At 40.6% G+C, this 27,718-nt stretch overlaps 2 protein-coding genes across 2 annotated transcripts; one reads left to right on the top strand and one right to left on the bottom strand.

Annotated features, from left to right (window-relative positions):
- Positions 1 to 206: 206 nt before the first annotated feature.
- Positions 207 to 20,050, bottom strand: PROSER1 (proline and serine rich 1; the record flags this gene model as incomplete). The annotated part of the gene is made up of 13 exons (XM_082014097.1): positions 19,343 to 20,050; positions 16,198 to 16,263; positions 15,426 to 15,494; positions 14,866 to 14,960; positions 12,925 to 13,018; positions 12,303 to 12,413; positions 11,510 to 11,593; positions 10,487 to 10,565; positions 6,677 to 6,772; positions 6,510 to 6,554; positions 2,509 to 4,270; positions 1,686 to 1,833; positions 207 to 329 (listed from the first exon to the last, which is right to left on the bottom strand). Exons 1-13 carry the CDS (start codon positions 19,385 to 19,387, stop codon positions 207 to 209), a joined length of 2,817 nt encoding a protein of 938 aa, XP_081870223.1. The 5' UTR covers positions 19,388 to 20,050.
- Positions 20,051 to 20,361: 311 nt separating this feature from the next.
- Positions 20,362 to 27,115, top strand: NHLRC3 (NHL repeat containing 3; the record flags this gene model as incomplete). The annotated part of the gene is made up of 7 exons (XM_081999834.1): positions 20,362 to 20,445; positions 21,653 to 21,805; positions 22,660 to 22,807; positions 23,318 to 23,518; positions 24,651 to 24,742; positions 26,297 to 26,409; positions 26,887 to 27,115. The coding sequence occupies 7 exons, from the start codon at positions 20,362 to 20,364 to the stop codon at positions 27,113 to 27,115; spliced, it is 1,020 nt and encodes a 339-aa protein (XP_081855960.1).
- Positions 27,116 to 27,718: the final 603 nt, after the last annotated feature.

The following is a 27,718-nucleotide window of genomic DNA, read 5'->3' as shown; positions in this document are numbered from 1 at the left end:
TCACAGGATCAGACCCTGAATCAATTAAATGCAATCACAAATTAGGTTTGACATCTGACACAGCCTCCTGGAATCATTTTACTCTCATGTTTTCCCCCTCTTTCCCCAATTCAGACCATGCTCCCACTAACGCGGAGACAGCCTTCAAACTGAATAGGATCAGGCTCTGTCAAGCAACCACCTCAGTCTTTAAAAATGTCTGGTATTTATTGCCATCCACTCTGGGGCAGACTTGTCTGCAATGAAAATGGTGTTCCTGGTGTTGACGGATAGTTAGCAAAACCTTCAGGCTGAGCTGTATAGTTCTCCAGAGCAGAAGCAGAATGTGCCTTCAAGGAAGAGAAGAAGTTAGGAAACAGCACTGATAAAAACAAAGAAATAAACAAAAATCTAAGTCAAGCAAAATTTCAGGCACAATACCAGTCCTACTCAAGCCAAAACAAACAAAGTATAATCTGAAGTATGCAAAGAACAGAGATGAGCAATGCACCTAGGCACAGATGTTAAACTGTAGTGCAACTACTGCTCTGAAATACCAGAGAATGAGGAAAGCAGTGGGATTAAGAGGAAAAATGAAGAAGCATTAATGGCATTTACTTTCCAGTGGAGTAAGCCACAGCTGATTTGGTTGGAAAGCATAGCTTAATCAGGACCTGTAGTATTTCACTGACTTTGAACTTTCTTTATCTTCATTGCTTGAGTAGCTAAGTGTTAATTTTAGTGATTGGAACTTGTAAATAAGAAAACTGACGTTTCCTCAATGCAATCTGCGTACAGAGATTTCTGCAGAATAAATAAATTCCTGAGCTGCAAAAGCAGCATGGTCTAGATTAAGTAATTTGCTTCTTCCAAACTATTTCCCCTGATACTCAAAAGACATCTGACAATATTCTGCATATTGAACAGTACTTAGACACATGCTCCATTTCAAAAACTGGTGTGTCACAGAAGAGACAAAACATTAATTCAAGACACTCAACTGCCTCTGTTAGTATTTTGTAGAGAAGGACAAATTTCCTACCAGAATCCTTAATCTGTACAGAGGCTGTTTTTAACAGAAGGCAAACTAAACATCTAAATACAAACTCTGATGATAGTTTCAGTTAACTTACGTAGGCTGATGACCGAAACAAGTTGTTTCATGGACAAGAGCTGATGAAACTACACATTACCTAAAGCCACCTCAAGCTTATATTACAACTGTATTTGTGGGAACTATCAAGAGAAAGGCACAACCACAGCAGATACACATTCAAGACAATCTGACTGCGTGCATAGAGAGCCACATAACTCACAAAAAGGTGGTTTTCCATGGAAATCTTGAGTATTAAAATGTCAGACTGGAACTGAGCAAAGATTTTGCAACTACATGGTCAGCTCCTTAGTTTTAACACACACCTAGCAAAAATTGCACTTGCATGTCTTTTTTCTTTTACTCCTCCCCATTTTACAAAGAGTTTTCAAACAGGATTTAATCACATTCATAACACCCAGAAGCACTGTATATTGGCCTTGAGTAAAAAGCTAATATGAGTTGTTCTTTATCATCATCTTTGTAATCGGTTCTCAAGAGGTTAGGGGTTTTAATCATTTACTGACTTAAACTAATTCCAAGAAGTTAACACGCAAGTACATGCTCAAACGATTACTGGAAGCAAAATAGTATTAACAAATAGGCATGTTACCTGTAGTAGTGCTGACTGTGCAGCCGCACTATGCTGCAATTCCTGCAAGGAAGACTGTGCGGCACTTTGGGGAAAGCCAGGGATACCAGGGAGAGATAAAAGACCAGGAAAAACTGCATTTCCCGGTGTCTGTAGTCCAGAAGTCAAGCTGAAAGAATGTCAAGATGCGGCTATTATTAAGAACACCTGCATCATGTTTTATCCTATGTTTTTCTTTCTATAAGTTTATGTCTATATACATTAGAAAAGCACCTCTTTTTCTAAACCTTATAAAGGCCAGAATTTCCAAACAGAAGCCCAGTCTCTACCCATCTACCCATGAACAATACAAATTATTCATGCACACACAAACCAAGACTGTCTGGAGCATACCTAAGAAGGGAAATCAGAAATTTTGTACCTTGGCTGTGCCTAAAATTTGCACACAAAAAAACTTTACAGACAAAAAGTTAATGCTGAATACTTCCTTAAAACATAGGAACATCCAAGATATTGTCTGCTGTTACCTGGATGTGTCAATGGATGCCCACGTGGAATCCATTCTTGTAAAAGCCTAGGCGGTGCCAAGTATCCTCATCTGAGAAATAAGATCACTCGGCACCTCACTGGATTATACTGTCATAAATGGGGACTACTGAGGACATAATATTTAGTAACTACTCTATCAGTTTCTAAAGAAATGTAGAAATCTACTGGTGAACTAAGTCTAAAAATTAACTGTAATTACTCTAAGTGAAAATAAAGTCTACGCCTAAAGTAAAATCAGTGTTTTGCTCAAGAGAAAAAGAAATGGTTCTGACCTCCTTCACAAACAGAAACATACCCAGCCTGTGCAACAAGTGCAGAGTTGAAGTTTGAGCTAAAGGCCGAGGCAAACCCTGGCAGGACCGGAGCCGGAGATGGGGCTGTGGCAGCTGCCGGCAACGGTGCAACTGCTGCTACTGCAGAAGATGCCTGGAGGCCAGGGAAAGAAGGGAGAGCAGGAGTGACAGAGGGTGTGTTAGAGACAGGAAAACCAGGGAAGGATGGGTTTGATGATCCCAGAGGTCCCTGGGCAACAGAAAAAAGGGAAGGGACGGCACTGGACAAGTTAAGCGAGAAGGGTGGAGCAGAGACTGCTGCTGAGGCGGCGAGTCCTGAGAGTACGGCAGCAGTGGAACTCACATGAGGGGTAGACACGGCTGAAGCAGTTGTAGACGGAGCAGCTAACAAAGACCCTGGGAGAGTGACGGGTGGCGTAAGTGCTGGATTACCAGTAAAAGCAAAGTTACTGGTTAGAGATGTAAAAGGAGGAAGTCCGTTGAACACAGGGGCAATGGGAGCAGAGGAGCCATGTGGGACAAGGGAAATGGAAGCCAGAGAACTGGAACTGTTTAGAGGAGCACTCAAAGAGGAGAGACCTGACAGCGCTGGATTCAGGGAACTGGGTAAACTGACTGGCACTGAAGCTGCTGAGGTGTATGCACGCCCGAGCGCTGACAGTCCCATAGTGCCATGAGAAGGGCCAGCTGAATGAGAAGGACCTTTAAAGGCCGAGAGGGTAGGACTCATGGGTTCTGTTTTGACCAGAACTGGGATACTTGTGGCAGCTGGGGCTGATGAGAGTTGCTGATCAGGATTAGTAGGGCTTGTGGCATGCAAGAGGGAGGCTGATGAGCCACAGTTGACTGGCATAATCGATGGTGAAGTGGTTAAAGGTGACTGTGCAGGCAATGTTGGAGGAGTGGAACTAGAATTGGCCACAGATGGGGATGGAAGACCTGGAAAAATGGCCAGCCCAGGTGTGGAGGAACGCTGTGGGGTGGGGGTGGCTGATGGAGTATAACATTTGTTGAGAGAGGAAGTGGGAGGGTCAGAGCTTTGATTAGCAAGAGCAGATAAAGAAGCAAGCTCACTTGTCATAGCAGAAGGTAAAGCAGATGAATTGATTAATGAAGTGTCATTTGATGTCAGAAATCCCTTTAAGACAGACAAAATTGGGTTAGGCAAGCTAAGCGAACCAGGAATGGTAGTGGCAGGGGAATTAGCAATTGTAGATGGAACAGGACTAGAAATCCCTTGGGTGTTGGGAGGCAAGGACAAAGGGAGGCCAGCAAAAACTGATGACAATGGAGTGGGATTATTAGCGGAAGCAATTGAAGAGGTTGCAGAGAACGGGAGGCCAGCAAATGGTGCAGTAGCAGATGCAAAAGCTTCACTAGGCACAGGTGTGGCACATGGCGTGGAAGAACCTTGTGGAGCTGGTGTAGCAGTGGGTATAGAAGCCAGCCCAGAAAAAACTGCAGGGACAGGGGTAGAAGTTGCACTGTGAACAGATGTGACAGGAACACCAGGCAATGAAAGGGATTTGATGACAGTAGGGGTTGGGTTGGATGGCTGAGATGTGTGGATGGAAGAGGAGACCTGTCCTGGGAAAACAGGAAGGACAGGGGTAGACATGTTCATCCCAGAGATGAGTGGAGTTGCAGGTGCTAATGGATGGCTTATTGCCTTGACAGGTGATGGGGTAGGGACTGGAGTAGCAGCAGGTGTTGAAGGATTAGAACCATGAGGAGTAAAGAGCTGATTCGCTTGTGCAGAAAAAGCTGCAAAGAAACAAAACTGGTAAGAATACTTGAAACTGTCAGAAATGTTTGAAATCAACACAAACACATTTTATACAGCATTTCAAAATATGATACACAGCCAACAGCTAACATACAATGTATGTATATAAAAAGTGAACACTAAAGCCTATGAAAACAAAACAAAAAGGTACGTACAAACACATCACACAAGTTGTACATCACGTAGGCTACCACTCCTCTTTAAAACACTTTCTGACATCTGCCACCTCTTCATGATCTCATGCAAGACAGTTAGATACTCAAATACACTCTATAAGAATGTCTAAGTGATACATGTAAACACCCTCCCTCTGGTAGCTAACATCTGGCAATACCCAAACCAGATCTAATATTTATCATCATCATATCACCTGGGGTCCTCTGCATCCACTCTCACTGAAGGTCAGAATTTCCTTCAGAACCAGTTAATTCAATGTATCATGATTTCAGAGAAGTTTAGTCAATAACTGAAGAAAGCTGATTTCAGGTGCTGGTATTTTTCTCTCCTTCAAAATCAGGTCATTCTCTTCACTGTGTTTCCTTCAGATTTTGATTCTAAGAAGGTACACTTTTAAATTCATGTATCACACTACAGTATTAAACTGACATTGGCACTTAACCTTATCAAATATTTCTGTAAGTCTGAAGACAGGTGTCTATAATTGAGGCAAACACCTGGCACTAGGAATATCAGCTTATATCAACCCTACAAAGTAAGTCAAGGAGACATCAGTCAAGCTGGAGGAAAACAGGCAGGCACACTGCGAATGGGGATGTGGAGGTTGATGGAAAAAAGCTGCATTTATGAACACCGGCATGTCAAGAGCCTTGATATGCCACTATCTATTTTCCTGTGGAAGATGAATGTGTTAATGAATAGTTTCTCTCAAACAACCCTCGTGCTTTATTTTACTTTTAAAATAATCTGTTCAACTGTCAGCAAGTCAGTGATACAACCAGTCAAACTTATCACCTATAACTCTGTAACAGCTTATATTTCTCTCTTGCCCAAATTCTACATCTACACACACAAACCCAAACCTGGAATCTTTAAAATCTCAGACCTAAGTTGATATGACATGTTCTTTTCCAAAACCCTAAACCCAGACTGCTTGGCTCTGAATTCTGTCCTTCCCTCATCCTGTTTCCAAGCTGAAGACTCTCCTAAAGATGAGTTGTTAAATCTGACAGCCAAGATAATAACTAGAGAAATACATCTGCAATAGAACCCAGAGCTGTTACTGAATTTCTCCTCCTAAGAGAATATTTTATTCCTTACACTGTATTTATTTAGCTGTATAAACTACCTTGTAAATACATGCACACTTAAAGGGGTATGTATTAATAACGTGATTCTTTGAAACAGCAACATTTCTGTATAACCATCCCTGGGCATAGAGGAGCAAAGACAGAACATAACTTTTTTGCTTCCCAAGAAATATTTACAGGAGCTAAACTTATGATGGTCATTTTATCTATTTTGTGTATTTGTTAATATGCCTGACTTAACAGTCAGTAGATTCTCAGTTTCTATTTGTCAAACCTAACAAAGTATTATCAATGCCTTTGTATAAGTAGTTCATGATGGGATTTATTACTGTGATTTGTACTAAGTGTACAAAGCATACAACATACCATGCAAGTAAAGACAAAAAAATGTGGACAACTCTCTCTTCTGCAAAAAGAATTGGAATTTAAAGGGTAAGACAAAAGTACAGGTAGACATAGTTAGATGTAACAGTCTGGGATAAAACATTCTATACATGGATTTCAATACACTATAAACAAAAAAATCTGTGTCTCTTATTCCTAGCTTCCCATTGCAACTAATATATGAAATTAAAATGTGAACAAGTTTTCAAATAGATGTCCAAAGTTTTAACAACTGCAAAGATATTAATGAAGTGTTTCAGTGCACTACATTGCAAAGCATATTTTGATTTAGTTTGTTACATGATTTCTCAGAGACTTATATGCTGAAGAATACAAAACTTTAATAAGCTAATACAAAAGGCCAAATTTTAATGTTTCAAAGCTTCTAAGTGCCAAACACCTGAGATTATTTTTTTCTTAACTCTCAAAGGTTCCTATTCCAACAGTATTTAAATACTTCGAGGATTATGAAAATCCCACTAAAAAACCAAGTTGTTTACCTTTTCTGAATAAAAAACCAAAGATACAATCAACACAAAAATCCCCAAGTGTATTTGCAATTTACCTTGATTTTGGGAAGTTTTTGCCTGGCTGGAAAGGTCCTCATTTTCTAAACAGAGAACAACAGCTTGTTATTTAAAAGCAAATGAAACTCCAGCAGTGAATGATCCATTCACAACAATGAATTAGGAAAAAATACCATCAACATTTTTAAAGGTATGCATGCTTTACCTGATACCACTTGATTAGCAGTGTATGGCGGAGGAGCTGGTAAGCCTGGAGCTATGACATTAGCCATTGGAACTAAGCCAGCATTGTTGTAAGCACCTAAAAGAACAAATGCAATACACATCTCAAGTTGTCAGAAGAACCCATATCTAAACGAACCAGTAAGTGTCTTTTCCTTTAAAAGAACATTTTCAAGATTTTAAGACATTCCTTCACCAAAAAGGTAGATCAGTTAATCATCCAGGGTGGATGCTGGCTTTTGCCAGTGTCTGCCTGAGTGACATGCACTGTGATCTAAAACTTAGTAAGGGCAGTTCTCTTGAAAGAGCCTGAAAAAGTTAAGTTTCAATTGCTTTCAGGTCCATTTTGCCTGAAATACTCAAAGGGGAAGAGTGATTCAGAGTGTCTGCAGCATCATTTGTTCTTTTTCTATTCCTAACTTAAAGGCTGTTGCAACTCTTCCTTTAACATTAAAGCCTCAACAAACAAAAGAGCCAAACATAGACCAGTGACCATGACCAGCCCTCCAACACTAGTCATAAAATTCAGAGAAAAATGTCTCATCTCAAATATTTAGTCTACCATTCTTCAATATTTCTTTGAATGTTAAGAAATCCAAGTGGGTTAGCAAATTATTTTAATATAAAATACTTACTGTACTTAAAATATAAAAAAATACCTTTTTTCCCCCCTTATTCTTTAGAGCAACTCAAACTGTTGCATAGTTGTGGTATACAGTTCTGATGAAGAACATCAGAATTGAAAACACGGGAACATAAATATACTTCACAGTGGTCCTGAATGAATATTTTAAGAGCATAAGAACTTATGCTTCATGGGAAAAGGTAGCACTTGAACATTAGTCAGAGTGCAGTAATTTGATACTTTCATAATAGTTCTACCTAATGCTAAGATTTCTTGCATGACAGCTCTTGGCTGAAAATCAGAAAAGTAACTAACAACCATTGCATCACCGAGGAAGGAAATGTTAAACCAATACATGTAAGAGTCAGAAATCAAACATCATTCTGAGCATTCTGAGCATTGTCTGAAAACAATCACATTCAATAGTTTCAAGTCAGCATCTGCAATTGCATTAAACATAAATTTCTACATACATATAAAAGTATGTATCATCAGTTATAAGTTCTGTTGTCACAGGAGTATTTTTAAAAAAACATGTTGCAGCCTAGTAAGGCCCTGAAACCTCAAAAGCTGTTTAATATCCTAAAAGGCACTAATACTTACATCCAGTCACAGGCCAAATTTGTGCCCTGACTTACTTTGGACAGTTTTGTTTAATATAAATTTGAGCTAGTCTGCAAGTTTCCTGTACACTTTCTGGGGAACAAGTAACTTCTAGGGCACAAATCATCAGATTTACTTTAGTTACTAGTAGTGCCAATTTTTCCAAACTGACTATAAAGAGACTTGCAGGCTTGCCAATGTGACACCCATCTACAAGAAAGGCTGGAAGGAGGATCCTGGGAACTACAGGACTGTCAGCCTGACCTCTGTACCGGGGAAGATCATGGAGCGGTTGGTCTTGAGAGTGCTCACAGGGCACCTGCAGGACAACCAAGGGATCAGGCCCAGCCAGCATGGGTTCATGAAAGGCAGGTCCTGCTTGACCAACCTGATCTCCTTCTATGACCAGGTGACCCGCCTAGTGGATGAGGGAAAGACTGTGGATGTTGTCTAGCTGGACTTTAGTAAAGCCTTTGACAGCGTCTCCCACAGCATTCTCCTGGAGAAACTGGCAGCTCGTGGCTTAGACAGGTTTGCTCCTTGCTGGGTAAAGAACTGGCTGGATGGCCGAGACCAGAGAGTTGTGGTGAATGGCGTTAAATCCGGCTGGTGGCCGGTCACAAGCGGTGTTCCCCAGGGCTCGGTTCTGGGGCCGGTCTTGTTCAATATCTTTATTGATGACCTGGATGAGGGAATCGAGTGCTCCCTCAGTAAGTTTGCAGATGACACCAAGTTGGGTGGGAGTGTTGATCTGCTGGAGGGTAGGAGGGCTCTGCAGAGGGATCTGGACAGGCTGGATCGATGGGCAGAGGTCAACTGTATGAGGTTTAATAAGGCCAAGTGCCAGGTCCTGCACTTCAGCCACAACAAACATGCAACACTACAGACTTGGGGAAGAGTGGCTGGAGAGCTGCCTGGAGGAAAAGGACCTGGGGGTGCTGGTTGACAGCTGGCTGAACATGAGACAGCAGCGTGCCCAGGTGGCCAAGAAAGCCAACAGCGTCCTGGCCTGTATCAGAAATAGTGTGGCCAGCAGGAGTAGGGAAGTGATTGTGCCCCTGTACTCGGCACTGGTGAGGCCGCACCTCGAATCCTGTGTTCAGTTTTGGGCCCCTCACTACAAGAAGGATGCTGAGGTGCTGGAGCGTGTCCAGAGAAGGGCAACAAAGCTGGTGAGGGGTCTGGAGCACAAGTCTACTGGGGAGCGGCTGAGGAAACTGGGGTTGTTTAGTCTGGAGAAGAGGAGGCTGAGAGGAGACCTTATCGCTCTCTACAACTACCTGAAAGGGGGTTGTGGTGACGAGGGTGGTGTTCTCTTCTCCCAAGTAACCAGCGATAGGATGAGAGGAAATGACCTCAAGTTGCGCCATGGGAGGTTTAGATTGGATATTAGGAAAAATTTCTTTACGGAGAGAGTGGTCAGGCATTGGAACAGGCTGCCCAGGGAGGTGGTGGAGTCGCCATCTCTGGAAGTGTTCAAAAAACGTGTGGATGTGATGCTTCAAGACATGGTTTAGGGGACATGGTGGCGCTGGATTAATGGTTGGACTTGATGATCTTGAAGGTCCTTTCCAACCTTAGTGATTCTGTGATTCTGTGACATCAAGTTGGTTAGATGACTCACCCTTCAACATGCATGCTAAGAGCTCTACCACACTTTCTTATCAAACACCTTAAAAACTCCCTGAAATCCCTAACATCAGTGAAAAGCAAGCTTCCTAACCACAGCGTTTCTTGTTTTGCAGTACCTAATGGCAAGATTAGGAAAAGCTTTCAGTTGCTGCTGAAAAAGACCGGAGTCTGACTACCTAAGTACTCCAACTTCTTCTTCTGAAGAAATGGCAATTGTCTTGCTCCCTTCCAAAAACGTCTGGGCAAACAACTGATGCAGCAGAGCTAAGAGAGAGGAGTTCATGAAGAAACACTCAATCTTACCTGAGGCACAAGGCTAGGAATAGTCAGACCAGACACAGGAAAAGGCAATCACTATGTTCCTCCTGAGACTGAAATCTACATGCCTAAAGTTTTCTTTTAGGAAGCGGTTTTCTCTCCATTGTGATGGAGAGAAAGTAAAGCTGAAGACAACTGAGAAACAGATTACCCCTTCAACTGAGAAACAGAAAACCGTCCTTCAGCAAGTTCCTACATACTTCCACCCAGTTCAGGGCTGTGCCTGACCATATCCTAAGTTTGGTACAACAGCACCAAGTCAACAGACTTGTCAAGCCAAAACCCAAACCTTGGTCAAATGCTACAACACAGACACAGCCCTAGTCTTGTCTAACATGCACAATGCCTCCCATAAATTAAATATTTTGTCACCAGAACAGGATTGTGACTTTTCCTTATGATGTGGATGTTGGAAAAAGAAGTCAATATATTCCTCTCTTATCAACTCTGCAGTCATGACAGGAAGAGGTAGAAACCAGTACCCAGAGCATGCTTAGGGAGCACAAGCCAATTTCAGATATGATCGTGGTCAGAGAAACTGACACTTAACATTCATTACTTAAAAGGCAAATGGATGAAACAATAGCATCAAGCTAAAACACATAGAAGCCTTACTTGGTGCAATAGTTGCATGTGGCCGACATGGTGGGATGGGGTATGGAACTGGTTTGTGTGGATTGTAGGTTGATGGAGCCTACATAAACAAAAAACAGAAAAAGTAAGTGAAAGCATTACCTAATGTTTCTCAGACAAAAAGCTAACATTCAGATACTACTACAGACAGCTGTTCTTCACTGGAAAAATGTTTGATATCACACGTCTTCATAATACCCAGTGACTGCAAATGTTTCACTCTTTCTAAAAGGAATGAAATAAACATCACTAGTATACCTTTAGATTTTAATATGATACTGAACACATGTGGGAAAGGGAACTCCTTCCCGCCTTGTAGTCTTCACACTATGCAGTCTTGGACAGACTTCTCATTTTAAAGATTTACCACATTTAAAACTAACTAATAATTATGAAGTTACCTGCCCCTTTAAAATAATACAGTTTAGTGGGAAACATCTCATAATAAAAGTGAAAATAAAACATCTGGACAACACTTCAAAGTAGTATCAGGTTCATTGAAAGTTTGTCCCACATGCTTAAAGATTTTGAAATACAATCAGCTGTGCTGTTCAGAAACAAGAACCTCCTTCTAAGGCACTGCTGTAATCCAAGCTTCCAAGATGCAGGCATTTTTTATGTTCATGTGAGAAACCCTCAGAGATCGTAATAAAAAAATTGCATGCATTTGTGTCTAAAACTTCCAGTAGCACATGACGGACTACCAAAAATGCTTTTAGTTTTCTCTTAAGCTACTGCAATTTAAATTCTGCCTTCAAATGCACACATTGTATCCACTACAGAATCCTATCCCCTACAGATATAAAACAGAACCTCTTTTCAAGTTAAATAAAAACATCCTAGGTCATATTATTTTTATTATAGAAGTTTAGTTTTGTTTAACTTGCTGTTCTGCAGTCTTCTTGCAATATAATAGCATTTCATATAAAAGCCTCATATATTTGGCTGGTGATTGATTTTTTTTTTTCTTAAAGTTTCATTTAGTCTTTCATTTATTAGACATACTGGTTTGGATGGTCCAAGTATACGGGCTGCTATTCCCTTTCCTTCATTAGTACATTCTTCTGTGTCCTTTTTGATAGGGGTTCCCTGAAAGGAAAGAAAATTAAAATACTAAGTATTAATTTAGAAGTAAATTTTAATTTAGAGTTTCTGCCATATTTTTTTTTCAAAACTACATTCACGTTTTTGAATATTCTGAAAGTGACACTTAACCATGTTTGTTAGGAAAAAGAAACTGTGTTCTAGGCTTGTAAAATGGTAAGTAAGAGCATTCCAAAAGCTTGATTTCTAACACCGAGCTTTCGTAAAGAAATGCATATTAAACAGTCCATGTTTCTGATATAATTAGAATTATGCATTTTGATTTGTGGACATGATAACTTATGCTTTGCAGTCCCTTAAGTGTTCACAGGAAATACTTAACACAGTTGTTCAAGAACTACACTAAGAGTAGCAGTAGTACTGTAGTGACCATATTAGGTCATCTTATCAAACTACCAGTAAGGCTCTTTACAGCTCTCCCAATTCTGCCAAATATCGCTGGAGTTTCGAATGCTTTCCTTGTATGAACAATGTCTTATTTCTGCAGTAATCTTTACTTGAAGCAGCATAGAAAGAATGGGCAAATAAAAATAATGCAAGTTCCCTATAAATGTGTAATGGGGTAATATAAAAAAAAAACATTGCTTTTGATTCCATGCCTCCTTCCATGTATATGAATCCTGGTTTTGCTTCTACTAAAATGAATGCTAAGTCAAGGATGTGGTGAAAAGCAAAAGCATAGGATCATGCTTACTGGGAAAATTCCATTTATGCGGCTTGGTTTGCCCTTGGGATAAGGGTTGCCAGGAATCATGCCACAGGATGATATCATAGCATGAGGAGCCTTACAACCCGTTTTTGAAGCCTGCAAAATAATCAAGAAAGGACATTATTTGCTATCAAATTCAGTGCTTTTAAGAAACTAATTACTATTTCATGACATTTAGACTGCATGAATCGACCTACATGAAACAACTCAAAGCTTTGTTTCAAATCTTCTTCCCAAATAGTCCACATAGTGTGAGGTTCTTTCAAAGTCCCCTTTGTTTTGAATAACTCTATGTGGACCACCTCTGCCTCTACTGAACTTGGGGTTAAGCACTTGATGTTCTCTAAAACAAATGCAGACGGTTTCCTTCAGCATTGGTTGCAATTCTGTGCCCCTTTTTCCATATGACCCTAATGCCTGACAGAAACTTCCTCTTTTTTGCACATGTATTACATAGCTCATATCTTTTTGCAGTTGCTTCCTTCAGCTTGTCTTCCAACAGTAGTTCCCAGCAGTCCTCATGGTAAGTCCTGACCCCACAATGACCATAAGGATGGAGACAATACTGCATTTGACAGAATCAAGGATACTAGAGTATCTTGATTACCTGTTCAAGAATTCTTCTGCATCTTTTCTTCTCTGACATATTAATTCTGAACAGATCTTCAATAAGGCGATAATTCTGAGCATCAACAATGTTGCTACAAATAAAGACATTGACAGATGATTACTGTCATTCCATATTCTTATCATAAATAACACACTACTGAAAAGTGATCAACACTTATTCAGCCAGTACCCAACAGTACGTTCAAAAAACATAATTCGCTCAGATCATAATATTACTACTATTATTAAAGTAAACCCCCCAGGCTTAAATATGGATTTCATATCTCTAAGTGAAACATGGTATTAGAATTAAATATCAACACGGAACAATGGGCAATGATGGCTGAACTTTATGGCAAAAATAACTATGTTGACAAAATGAATTTTGTATCACAACAGTTCGTTAGAAAGCTTTAATTGCTACTAACACTCAAATCCCAGCACAGCAGAAAACCAGCAGTTATTCAGTTTGCCACTGTTTCTTGCTAGACTGGTAAAGAAACAAATTTTCATCTTATTTACTCCAGAATGAAAAAGATGAAACTCGTGGCAATTCTCTCTATGTTCTGCAGAGCTAGTGAAACCCCTCATATAGTTCCAAAAAGTACCCTTCCTTTCTCCTTGCTCCTCTCCCAACACTAGACACATCAAAGAGAACAACAAAATATTCAAGTAAAGGAGCCTAATACCTGATTGTACCTGCCTTTTTAAAAACCCTGAGCACAGCACTTTTAATGATGTCAAACATTACCTGCCCCATCCAAACTACTGGAAATACAATACAGCCCCAAAAAGGAGGACATCTCAAAGGATGGAATCAGCAGAATGTTGAACTAAGACATGTAAAACACCTCAAAGAATGGTACTAAAATGTGAATGAATTTTCAGCTTTGTTCTCTAGTTCTGATTAGCCAAGTAAGTAGTACATAGATTTTGGTTAGGATTTCTATCTCATGACTCCCTTATTATGGTCTTGCACTGTCAAAATTCAATAGCTAAAGAAGTTACCACGCTTTCCCACCACACCAGCTGAAGTGTAGCAACTAAAGAGTCTGTGAGCTCCAATCTCATTTCAAGAAGCAAACAAGCTTTAATGCACCACTGAACTTCCTTTAGGCTATCCTGTTTTGTTTTGGTCTGAAAGAGAGTAGGAGCATTCATACAGCTTCTTAAAGCTCAATTCCAAAAGCAAGATCATGTCTATACCCTCAGTCTTATTTGTTTTATAGATATTTATATGCCCCAAAATATTCAAGCTGGCTGTAACATATACCATTCATATGCAAGGCAGACATACTTAATGCAAAAAAACCCCCCTAAGCCAAAACAGAACAACACTTCATACAATAAACCTCCTAAACCACGCAGAAGTGTTCTGATATAAACATATGTAAATAGTAGATCCTTTGAAGCAGCTGTGTTCAGTAAAAAAAAAACAAAAACCCAACTTTCTGTGTACATATAAATTTGAAACATCTATGTATCTTTTATAGACATCAGATCTGTAAATCTAATGTGTCAGTTTAAAGAGAACTATTTACTTAAATCATTCTTACATATGTAGTATTTAGAGGGCTTTTCAAATGTAAAATGCCCAGAATACTCTGGTCTCAAGCCCTTACATTTCAGTGAGCAAAAATAAGCTTAAGGCCCTCTTAGTTCTCTACAAGATTTGAAGACCACTGTAAAAACACTGGCAAAGTGGCAGCTTTCCAGCAGGCTGAAGCCCACATAGCAGCATGCTCAAGACTCAGGTGAACTACGGAATTTTGCACAATGTCTACTTCTAATTCTTCTTTTTACAGCCCCACCAATAATGGATTTGTGCTTTACCTTAACTGGCCGCAGTGCTTCCTTCTAGAAGTATCTTAACTTTTATATACTCAAACACTAGTAAAAACAATACAAGTTAAGGAAATGCAATGTGAGAGATACTTACGAAGCTAAGATTTCGAGGGCAATAAGTTTATCTTTACTGAATGTGAAGCAGTTGAGAATATTAACCATTTTCGATGCTGGAACTGCCACTATTTTCTGACAAGTAAGCAAGCAGGAAAAAAAGGATATATAAAATAAGGCAGTACAATTATTTTAAACTCAGAATGCAACTCTAACAGCTTCATATCATGTATTTCAGCAAACATTTAATAATCTCTCCCTCTCATTGGGAAGGGGACTCTATATGCTAAATTCTGAACGAGCAACTCCAAAAAGCACTTGCCAAAACCAAAGAAATTAGGAAAGTTAGCAATAGTTACAAAAGGCTACATTTATTCTTATGATACACAGGAAAGTAAAAGATACTTTAGTCAGAAAAGATAACCTGGTTAAAAATACGAAGTTTCATATTTTGTTACGATTGAAAAAGAAAGAGATGAAGAGGAAACTTTGAAGATTAAAGGGTAGACTGGCCCATCCGTTGCAAAAGTGGACATCACAAAACTAGAATGAGATTAAGAGGGCAAACTTACTCCACAAGGTTACGTCACAAGAACTTACATGTTGTAAAGCCTTTATTGCCTTGAGCTGCGGTTCAGCCCAGGAGAAGTATCTCAGTAACTCAACAACCTGCAACAGAAAGGCCTTCAGTTAATCTTTTATATATATATTAAAAAATTATGCTAACAGCGTCAATATGATCTTTCCATTTTTGGAGTACAGTGGTATACTGCTAAAAAGCATGTGTCTGTCTGCGATGTTTGATTATCAGTGCCTACCAGCATCTAATGTTCTTTTTATTTCTAAGTAGGCACCTAAAAATTCTATGTATTTAAAATAAATACTTATTGCTCTGTGTTTGCATATATGCACAATTGCCACAGTATTAGAATAAAAAAAAATAAGCCTTCCTGAAAAAGCTTATAAATATTCAGTATCTCAAACAGCATATTCACCAAACATACACACAAACAAAAAAACCCAGAAAAAAACCCAGGAAACAATCTACATAGTACCAAGGTAAGTTGGATCCTTATTACTACATGCCAGTTTATAAAATACACACAAAATAATCCTAAATTCTATGACGATAAATTTCTCCAATTTTTCCCACACAACAGGAAGGAAAATGTAATGATTTTGATAACAAAACAACTTGGAACTATTTTTAACAGTTTAATGTTGATATAATAATGAGGAATTAAATCTCCTCAGTTAATAAATAAAAAAGCTAGTATGATCAGCCTCAGTATCATTGAAGACACTGTCTTCCTGCATTACTCAATACACAAAACCAATAGCCCATTAAATCCATGACAGTGTTGACTTTTACCTGTTCACTAGAAAAGTATCCATGAACATATTCAATAGCTTTTAATTTGTACTCAGTCAATACAGCCTAGAAGATAGAGAAAAAAAGATGCACAATTAGTCCCTCAAAAATTATGATTATAGCACAAACATCTGCTAGACCAATCTATTATTCTAAAAAAAATCTGACCTTACAAAGTGACATTTGCATCAATTACACTGCAATATTTCTATGTAACAGGCTACTCTATAGACAGTTGAGAGAACAATGGAAAGCAGAGATATAATTTAATTCTTCTGTTAAAAAAAATCACTCATTCATTTCATTTTGCTTTTTTGTTGTTGTTTAAAACTGTACTGAGAGACCACCACCATCATTCTTCTTTTTGCCTCGAAGATTAACACCTACTTTACGTTAAACAAGGTAATACAGTTGATTATTCATACAATCTCTTTGTATGTTCCCTGTAAAATAATTAGCAAAGCACCTTACTTCAGTGAATTTATGAAGAGACTGAGTAACAACTCTGTACATACAGAGGTTGATCTTGTCCTATCATTACCTTCCCATAGTTAAAACTTTAATATGCAATCATACAAAACAAAGGAAGCAGAGAGTAGTTTAATGCAGTACTGGCCACCACTTTTGACTTTGGGGCAAGACAGTTTTGTTGATAACCACGCAGACTACCTAATAGCCAGGGCTTCCTCCCCCTCCTCATACCCAGCTCACTGATAGACATATAAGATGTAAAGAAGACAGGTAACAGATGAATTCCTGCCCCAAACTGTTGCACAGACCTTTCTGCCTACTGCTAGCTCTCACACTTATTCTCAAACCAACTCCAGCTTCACCCACACACCCATTTCTCTCTCATCCCAATAGCCCTAAAACCTACCCCTATTCCTTCTTTTTTTTGTCCTTCTCCCTCCACACTGACAGACGTGAAGTTCTCCATCGCCGCAACCCCACTGTGAGTAGCACAGGTGCACAGAAACCCACTTGCGCGCTGTTCGAGGCAAACCCCTTCCTTTCTGTACCTCACTGAGAGACAAACAGCACCAGACATGCTGAAGTCACAGGGGAAAAAGAACCTCTCTCTTCACGCTCGTTTTTTTCTTCCCTCCCTTCCTTCTCTTCATGTATTTTGGAAAAAAGCCTAGTATGTCATATAGCAACTTCTTTGCCAAAACCAAATGTCACTCTTCCTCCTTAAATCTACAATTGAATGACTTCATAAGAACACAAACAGAATGCACTTCTATGTATATTTATGAAAAAAAAACCCGACCCAAACCTCAAGCTTTATTTTTTTAACAATCATAAATATATATGGGGAAAGACAGAACTAAGCTACACATTAAGACATCTCAGTAATTGCTCCTGCTAATTGTAGGACTGAAAATGGAACACACCAACACAATTGGCTTGTGAATCACATAATAAAGAAGGTTCTACCACAGAGCTAGAAATGAAGTTTAAACAAGACCTAGCAACAAAGATACAAAATAACCCTTTGGAAAATGAATGTTACACTGCAACAGCACAGCTATTACTAACACAGCACAGCACTGATCCTTAGATCAACGGTAAATTAGGCTTATAGGAATACAGGCAGAGAGCATATGGGAAACATAATTGCCTAAAATTGCATGTCAAAAACTCTTTTGTTTGAAGCCTTTAGTAATCATAGAGCATGTGCTGAAGGTCCATACTGCAGCAGCAATATTTGAAACATTACTCCCTCCCACCATCAATTCTCAAAGAAAGTATTTATGCGCAATTTGCTCCTGGATTTTTTTCCCCCAGATTTTCCATAAAAATTCTTAGGTTGGAAGTCAACACCTTGAAATATCTTAGGTTCTCACGTTTATTGGGTGGTTACACACATGGAACATACCTGTTTTATAATGGAGAATTTATGACCATGACCTTATGTAAAAATGACATTAAGTGCAGTTGTGATAACAAAGACCCATCACTGGGGTTTTTGTGCACAGTGGTTTATACCTGAATATGTTCCAAAATAATAATACTGCGACTGCAGCCATCACTATATCTCACGCTGAAAAGCTGAACTGCAACTCAACTCTAGCACCCAAGTCCAAATAAAGGAAATGACCTCTCCTAGACAACCTATCATAACAAAAAACACCTTTCACAAAAATGCTAAGGATTCCTTATTGCCATAAGGCAACCTTATCCGAAACAAGCCCTTCATTTTCACACCAAGACAGCTTTGACAGGGTACATAACTGTTTTACTGCAACACTTAAATCATCTCGCTTAACTATTTCCCATGCAAGACAGGAACCATACTTCTACTAATGCTCACACTTTTCTATCTCCTTTTCCACTTCCAGCACTTGGGGAACTGCCCCAACCACTAACCTTTATCTTTCCTGTTAAAAGCAGGCCTCTGTGCAGAAAAAAGTGAAAGCACCTGCCAGACACCAGGAAGCCTAGGTTTGTACCTCTGCTTCCCACAGCTAGTAGGTATTTTGCTCTGTGAGTTTTTAACAGGAGATGCACAAGCACAGTTCAGAGCAGACATCAAAACCCAGGATTTCACACCCTGGAGGAAGGTGTGCACACACTCCTGAGCCACGGGAGATGCAGCTTTGAACAAGGACAGCAGAATGCAGCTTAGAACTCAGCCCTCTCATGTCACATTTGTGTATCGTATCTCCTAAACCACCATATAAAAAGTGGATACCTCACACTACACGTCCCCGTCTCCAGCCTGGCCACGCAACCGCAGCTCCTCCCCCCAAATAAGCGCTATATGGCTATTTTGGCTTTTCTTCCTCATCTTCCTCGACAGTGAAAATGGGGTGATGAACTTATTCAAGTGCCTAGTTCAAATGAGCGCTCTTCAAGCACATGTTGTTAGCTCAGTGACAGCAGTCTGGACATTCAATCTCAGTTTTCTGAGAAAATAAAAATATCTCAAAGACAGCAAGCATGTCACAGCAGCTTTACACTGACATACAAAAACTAGGATACACCAGGAACACAGGATTACAGTTCTTCACGGAGGTGAAATTTAGTCTTTATTGAATCCTAAAGTGACTATTACAGAACGCAAACACTTAACCTGGTATGTTCATTAAGAAGAATATTCTACCATCAAATGGTTAAACTAAGATGCAAAAAGAAAGGTTACCTTTCTAATTTCATCCAGCACGGTTTCAAATGATTTCTTATCCATTTTTATTAGTTCATTCAACGCAGATACTTAAACATGGAAGAAAAAAAAGTTAAAAAAAAATCCAAGCCAAAGACTTTACTGGGAGTCTTTAAGCATACAGAAAAAAGTATTATTTAAAAAGAAAAAAATCAAGGCATGAAAGACAGTCTGGGATCTTCTTTGCCCCTGGGAATTCAGCGCCGACGCCTCTGCAATGCTGGGCACAGCACTAGAGACAAAGGCGGACGGCCGGGTGCTGCTCGCCGCCTCGAAGGAGGCCCGTGCCCGCTCACCGTGCGTTCCGAGGCCGTTCTCGCCGGCGAAGGAAGAGGAAAGGCCGGGGAAGCGAGGCCGAGGCGGCGGCAGCAGGAAGGTGGCGGCCGCGCAACGACCCCGCAGCGCCGCTCCCCTCAGCACGCGGCATCGAGGCCCGGCCGGCCCGTGCCCGCCTGCGGGGCGCCTCCACACCCCATAACTCGTTGTGCCGCCGGCCTGTGATCCCGGCGGCCAGAGGCTACGGCCCTTCCGAGCGGCCGCCGGGACAGCGGGCCGAGGCAGCCCGAGAAGCGAGGGCGCGGCACGCAGCCCAGAGCCACCGACAAGAACCCTGCTCCGCCGGCCCTGCCCTTCTGCCGTCGCGCTCCTATGGTATCACAGCGAGGAGCCGAAGGCCCCTTTCCATGCTCGTTGACTGCAGCGATGCCTGCGCAAAAATGGCGGAAACTCGAGCCGGACTTGGCCGTCGTCCAACTCTCGAGCTTCGCGACGAAACGCTGAGAGCTTCCTCGGGGCGTCGCCGCGCCCTCTCTGCCCTGCCGCCGCTCCGTTGGGAGCGGGCGCTGTTCCGGGCAGCCCGGCGCGGGGACAAGCGGCGAAGTGGGGACAAGAGGCCCCCCCCACCCCGTTTCCTGGGCCGGCGGGAGGCGGGGTCGGTCACGTGGCTGCCATGGCAACGCGGCCCGCCCGCGCGGCAGCCCCTCCCCGTCCCGGCCTCCATGAGGCGGAAGCGGCCGTCGGGGCTGTGGCTAGTGATGGCCGGAGTCCTGCTGGCACTGCTCGCCCTGCTCTGGGGCTCGCAGGTGGGCGGCGGCCGGGGCGTGCGCGGCCTGAGGGAGGGCGCGAGGCGTGGGAGCTTTGTGCTAAGCCCTCTGGTTACGGCAGATACTGGCGGAGGGGCCAGCGGACGGCCGAGGGGAGCGCGGCCGGGGGCGGCCGCGACGGGGCCGTGGTGCGGCCGCAGCGGGGGACAGGCGGGGACCCGCCGGAGCGCAGGGGTGCGTGTGGGGTCCCAGGCTCCGGTTCGTCCTGGTGCCTTCCCGCGCCTCTTCTAGCTTACGTCTTTTTAGGCGGAGGCTTCATTAGGTGACTTGACAGCCCGTCCGAGACAAACGCGTACGCTGCGCGATTCTCTTTCGTGGGTTTCCAAGCAATATGCTCTGCTTAAACGAGGAAGAACATCATAATCTATGGGTGAATAACTTTGCACTTCTTAATGTCGGGATTTTCTCCCAGCTTAATTACTTTCGCTTTTCCTTCGTGATCGTGTAGTCTTTCTTAAGCAGTTCGTAGTTCTGTGTCGCCAACTTAACCCGCGCTTCTGGCAAGGCAGTTAACAGACACGTGAAATGGCCCTGGCCCTCCATGGTCACCACTTGTTACTTCTTAGTCATAGCCCGATCTTTCCATTTCAGTGCTTAGGTCTCCATCCAGTACTTGCCGCAGAGCAGCTGTGCTTAGCTTCCCTTCTTCTGCTGGAAACATAGAACAAAAAGGTGGAAGATTATTTTTTTCCATTACCCTTTAAAATGTATACAGTGCCCTGAGTTTTGCCGTTCCTCGTATCTTATACTTTCCCGTTTCTACGTTGTCGTTTTCTTTCTTGACCTGTATTTTCCCTTTATTCTAATTTTTCTTATTTTCATATCTTCTTGAAGCAGTTACTGATTCTGTTGCATTTGGACCCCTCTCTGTTATTTCCCTCATTTTGGAGGGTGATTTACAGATAGTAATAGCAACTCCGATGTAAGAAATTTCTGGGTGGGGTTTTTTTGCCTTCTAATTCCAGAGCTCCCCCATCCAAAGGGCTTCGTTAGCTAATTTTCAGTTTGTTGAAATTTCCCTATTTGCAGTCCAAAACCATTGCAACAAGCCTATTTCTGTTCATCTATCTTGTTAAATTAAATTTAATAAATTAATTTACAATGTTTCAGTGCAAAGTTACTGGTTCTTATGATCCCGCCATCATGGAATCTAACTACTAATGGGTATTTATTTGTATATTTTCAGGTTTTAAAAGCATTTGATTACTACTCTCCTTGGAATGGACAGCAACAGATGTACAAGCTGGACATAGGCTGGCCTAAAATTCCAGAATACTTCACTGGCCAAACATTTTGTGTTGCTGTTGACTCTCTTCATGGTTTGGTCTATGTTGGACAAGTGAGTGAGGGTACTTGATTTTTCTCCTTGTTGATCTAGTGTATTTTTGCCTTTAAAGTGTCTGATTTAGATTAGTTTATATATGTGTGTATATATATAAATAATTACTATATCAAAATTAATGAAAATGTAAGTATAGATGTCTCAGCTATATCAATCTTTTTTTTAAAGCAGTTCTGGCACCACACTTGTTTGTGCATTGAAAAGCATAAAATTTCTGGGGTAGGAATGCATGATCCAAATTAACTGAGTTACAGTAGCCTCTTCTCTAACTGTAAGGTAAAATGTGTTTCTGGGACAACTGACTAGTCCCTTTCCACTCTTTCAGCCTTTGTCCCATGAAATCAAAAGCACGCAGCTCTTTCACCCAGTTACAGTAACTGGAGTTCAATTACTTGCTTTACCCAGTTCCATGCATTGGTATGTCTAGGTCATGGATAAGACATTCTGTCCGTAGGAAGTGGTGGGATTTAATTATAAAGCACAGCATGAGTACTTGAGTACCATACAGCTAACAAGTACAGTTACTGTTTTTCGTGCTTGTGTATTTTTCAGCAAGAACATAAAAATGTGATTGAAAATTAAGACCAAGATAATTGCAAGAGCTTGGGTCCTCTGAAAATTTGACTTTACATGATTTAAGTTGAAAGTCTAGAAGAGTGGAAGGTTTTGCATGCTAAATTTAGACCCTTCTCTCTTTCCTTTTCCAGCTGGAGAACCTGAGATCTAACAGATGATCTCAACAGATTCTTATGATTCATAAAATGTTGCAAAAACCTTACAAAGAGGAATTTTCAAAAATATGATTACTTGCTTAATATGTCTTCTTAATAGACCTTTTTTTGCCTTTTCAGAGGGGGGACAATGTACCAAAGGTACTTGTATTCTCACAGGAAGGCTATTTTCTTTATGCCTGGAATAATACAGTCGAAATGCCTCATGGTATCTTTGTATTGAACACAGCAACAGATAGTTCAGTATGGATCACAGATGTTGGAACAGGTATGCATGGTGGTGTTACAAGAAGTATTAGGTGGGGAAGAAAATGCTAATATTGCAGATATTACTTTAAACAGCTCACTTATTTAAGTCTCTCAAACAATTCCAAGACAGATATGTGGTTTTCTTGCCATGAGCAAACTTCTCGGGTGCTGCACAAAATGCTCTGAAGGTTCATGAGTTGTGCTGTTTGTCAGCTTATAGCTTCTGAACTTAGTAAGCGAGGTGTGGTTTTTTTTCCCAGAAGAAATATAAGGGGGGAAGAAAAAAATCTGGCTAGACTTATCTCTTATCTTCTGTCCTAAGTTTGGTGGCACTAATACTAATACAATGGATTAATATTGTAGCCTATGGATTTACTAACTCACAGTCAGATTCTCACTATAGAATGTTGTCTGATTTATTATTATCGCTTCTGAATATCAGGAGATTTTCCTTTTTAATCTTTGTAATCAGTTGTAATACATTATTTTTTTTTGTTAAGATGTTTTTACACTTTCTTTCTTAATTCAGGGAAATATGGGCATACTGTGAAACAGTATAGCCCTTCGGGTAAACTTATGCAGATCCTGGGCACACCAGGTAATGCTGGTTCAAGTTTGATTCCCCTACAATTTGATCAGCCAGCAGAGATCTTTGTAGAGGAAAGTGGAGATATCTATGTTGTGGATGGAGACGGAGGAATGAATAACAGACTGCTCAAACTATCCAACGGTATGGAAAAATGAACTTCTGCAGTAATCAACCATCGAAAATTGAGTTTTAAACAACACAGCTTGAGAATACTTTTAAGTGAGGACTAGGCAGAGCTGTCATTTAACATTAGTTTGAAGACTTTGTTGGATCAGGTCCTGTTTTACTGCTTGTCACTTCAGGACAAATCTCCTAATCATTTATGACAAGAGACTGAGAGAATGAGTTTGTTCAGTCTTCAAGAGAGAAGGCTAAGGAGGATTCTTATCGCTGTCTTCAAGTCAGTAATGGGAGGGTATAGAGAAGACAGAGCCACGCATTTCTCAGAGATGCACAGTGAAGAATGAGAAACACTGAGCAAAAGATGCAAGAGGAGGGAATTCAAGTTTGATTTTTGGAGGGAAAGATTCACAGTGAGGGTGATGAGACAGTGAATATTTTGTGCAGTCTCCACTCTTGGAGCTGCTGAAAACTTGATCAGTTATGAACAACCTAATCTAACTTCAGAGTTGGATTTGTTATCAAGGCTAGTCCTGCTTTGAGAAGCAGGTTGGACCCACTACTATCTGCAGATCTTTTATACTGAAATTATTCCCTGATTCTAATTAGCTTGCTCATATTCCCCAGTTAGATGGTTGGTGTTGGTTAGGGCTGTGAGTGAGGAGTCTGCACGTGTCTGCAGTTGGGGTGAAGTAGAGGAGCTACAAGTTCTCCTTTTGCTGTCATAAAATAGTTGGTTTGCTAGTATCTAGTTTCCAAAATGGTAAATTGTTAAAAGTCAAAACTACCAGGTAACAAATGTAAAAAATCAATTTAGTAAACAAATTAACATTATAATCAGCCAACTGTTTTTATAGATATGTATAATTTTTTTTGAAATACAGTGCTTAACAGAACCTTGAGACTATGGCGCTTGTGTGCTAGTGGTTACATTTCTGTAACTATAATCCTGAAACCACTAATAACAATCTAGCAGTTTCTGTAGAAATGTGTCAAGTAGTACTGTGTTTAAAAAAAATGAGTTTAGAAATTTCACCTTTTAGAAATTACTCAAAGTAACTCTGCAAGGGAATGACTTAAAGCTATTTTATTTGTTGTTTTCTTCCTGTGATTTTTTTCTTTACTCTTATTTTTCATGGTGCTCACTGTTTAGATTACAAAGAAATATGGCTGACTGGAACAAATGGGACCGGCATTGGTCAGTTCAAGATTCCTCACAGTGTAACAGTGGATCCTTTTGGACGGGTAAAGAATAAAGGGAGAAGTTTTTTTCATCTTCTGGCAGATTTGTTTACGTGTATTTAAACAAAACAAATTGTATTTCTTTTTAATTAAGCTGTTGTGATCTGGGTCATTTTTATGTGGGTTACAGTTTTCAGCGTAATAGCAGTCATAAACTGAAGTTTCACACTGCAGATCCTACTAAAGCAGCTGGCTGCAAGGTTAACTCAAGGGTTCTGACCGGTTACAGTGTCAGTGTCCATGCAACAAGAGACTGTTCCTCCTGCGGTTTCTAACAGGTTGCCATTGTGAGAGAGTACAGGGGAATTATTTTCTGTAATAAATATCTACCCAAGTGCTTCAGTTTCTTCAGGGGACTTTAATTCCATATTTGGGATTTCCAAATAAGCTTAAGACGGTAGTAACGCTCTGGCTAGGTTGTGAACATTGGTCCTTTTCTATGTGCAGCTCAAGACATTCAAGAGTCTCCTTTTGCCAGGTGTTAATCGTAGTCTGGCGTTTGCCCCGCTGCTCCTATAGAGGAATTGTGCTGCTGCTCCTTAGTCTGTTTCAGGGAAAATAAGATTGCTCAACTAAGCTCAAACCAGTGATTTAAGGTTAATTCTGCTGATACTGTCTGAACCAGAATAAGAAGCGTATATAAAAATCACTTTTCTGCCAAAAGTGGCAGGGTAGGAGGGAGAAAAGGAGGGACATGGCTGCTTTGTGTTGAAGGATAACGGTGAGCATATACATTCAAAAACAGCAATTGCAATGGGCTACGATTTTATTGGCAACATGGTGTTGATCATCAAGCCTAGGTTAGAAATCATTGCCAATTCCTAAGGAATTAAGAGACTGGTGTAGTAGTGTTTCATTTAAAAATAGTGATGAAAGATCTCAGGTTGACTTGTTTATTGCTCCCTTACGGGTGATATTCCGTCATGAAGTTTACTTATCAGAGTGATGAGTTGTCAACACCTAAAATTTCAACAATTGTAATACAAGAGAGGCCTTCACTGGAACTGTCTAATGGGTATTGCTAGCTTGCAGTGTTTGTGAACCCAGTTAGCACAGGATGAAACAGAGATAAGCTCCACAAAACTGACTAGCCAAAACATGCTGAAAATGCATTTAGTGTTTAAGTTGCTTAATTTTTATAGTAGGCATATCAGTGTGTTTGCCTTTGCAGTCATCATAGGCCTGGATCATGAAATGAGACTAGTGTTGCAAAATAAACTGTTAGCGGGTGGCAGACCAGTATCTTTAAATAGGTGGAAGTATGTCCTCACTGCAGGGGGTGGGGAATCCTACTAAATATATCCATATCATAGCCACAGAAAAGAAGAGGAGGCACTGATTTCTCTGTTAAAGTAGTATAAAATAATTTGTGTATCTGAACTATGTGGTGGTTTTGTTTTCTATCTGGAAGTCATATCTACTTATTTAGTGTTGAATGCAGAGGTACATTATTCCAAGGTGTACTTCTTTTTTACTACAGGATACTTTGCTCTTGTAGGAAACTAATATGTTTGATTTGTTCTATTTGTGAATAGCCATGATTTTTGTTCTTAACAGGTGTGGGTTGCAGACAGAGACAACAAAAGAATCCAAGTTTTTGATAAAGTCACAGGGGAATGGCTTGGGTCTTGGAGTAGCTGTTTTTCAGAAGATGGACCCTATTCTGTCAGGTATTGCTGAACAGTTCTTCTAGAAGCATGCAATTACATAAATAAGGTGTACTCTTACTGGCGAATTAAAATGTTGATATTTAATGCCTGATGACAAGGAGTTAACAGTTTAACTAACAGCATGCTGGGCCCTAATCATATGCAAAGATTTGCACAGCTGCATCTTGACGGGGAAATCCTTGTTTTATAACAAGCCCCATGGATTCGAGTGCAGGATCTTTTTAAAGTGTGTTGTTGACCTTACTGTTGCATCTTTTACAGGAAGAGAGATTGTCTTGAATGAGTTTTCTCAGGGAGCAGCAACATGTAGAGCAAGGTTTACAAGTTAATTCTCAAAGTTTCACTGCATTTAGTCTGCTATAGCCTTCAAAACCTTGACTATTAAGGAGGTTTTGTTTGTTTTAAAGTGCATGGTTGTGTTAAAATGAGATGTCATATGGAGTTCATAATTCAGAAATATATTTCTGTCTTTCACAGATTTACTGCCAATTACAAATACCTGATTGTAGCTCAGCTGAATATCAACCGGTTAGCAATCTTGGCAGCACCACCAGTTGGCTCTATTGGGGACTGTGTTATGGTCAACACAGTCCAGCTGGCAGACGAAACCAAGCCACACCTTGTGGATGTAGACATGAAGAGTGGAGCAGTCTATGTTGCAGAGATTGGAGCTCAGCAAGTACAAAAATACGTGCCCTTAAGCTGATGGTTTCCCGCAACTGTCATGGCACAAGCTATGTGGTGTATAAGACTTGTGACCACATTTCCTTGAGTTTTCTGTAGCTTGTGTTTCCTTAGACAAACACAGAACACTGTGCTCCCAGAACTGTAGAGCTAAGAGTTGTCCTAGCTGCTCTGCAGTCCTGGAGAAGTATTTGGACTTGAGCCATTACTCATTTTAGTAATGCTAAGGTGGCTTTTGCTTTTGTTGCTGGAAATTGTAAGATGACTTTAAAAAGCATCTTAATTTTATTATATAAAACTTTACAAACACAGCTGCTGTTCTTAAATGTGTAGGGTCATCTTAGATGTAGGGGAGGGTTTGACTAGATGACCTTAAAAGGTCCCTTCTATCCCAAAGATTCTATGATCTTGGGGCTCCTCTACTTAGCCTGTGTGTGTTGTGTAATGAAGGTCAGAACTGTCTGAAAGAAGTATATAAATGATTTCCTGGGGAGTGAGCACCTCATTTTAATGTTTCTTCACTTGATTTTTGGGATCATTGTGCTGATACTGTCCAACACTGAATACAGAGATGCATTATGATGTTGAATAAGATGCTGCTGGATACTGGTGTCAGTGCTGATAC

Source organism: Phaethon aethereus, assembly GCF_964289735.1.
Source record: "Phaethon aethereus genome assembly, chromosome: 1".
NCBI lineage: Eukaryota > Metazoa > Chordata > Aves > Phaethontiformes > Phaethontidae > Phaethon > Phaethon aethereus.
The sequence above is the reverse complement of the archived record's forward strand: the minus strand, read 5'-3'. Positions and strand labels throughout refer to the sequence as shown.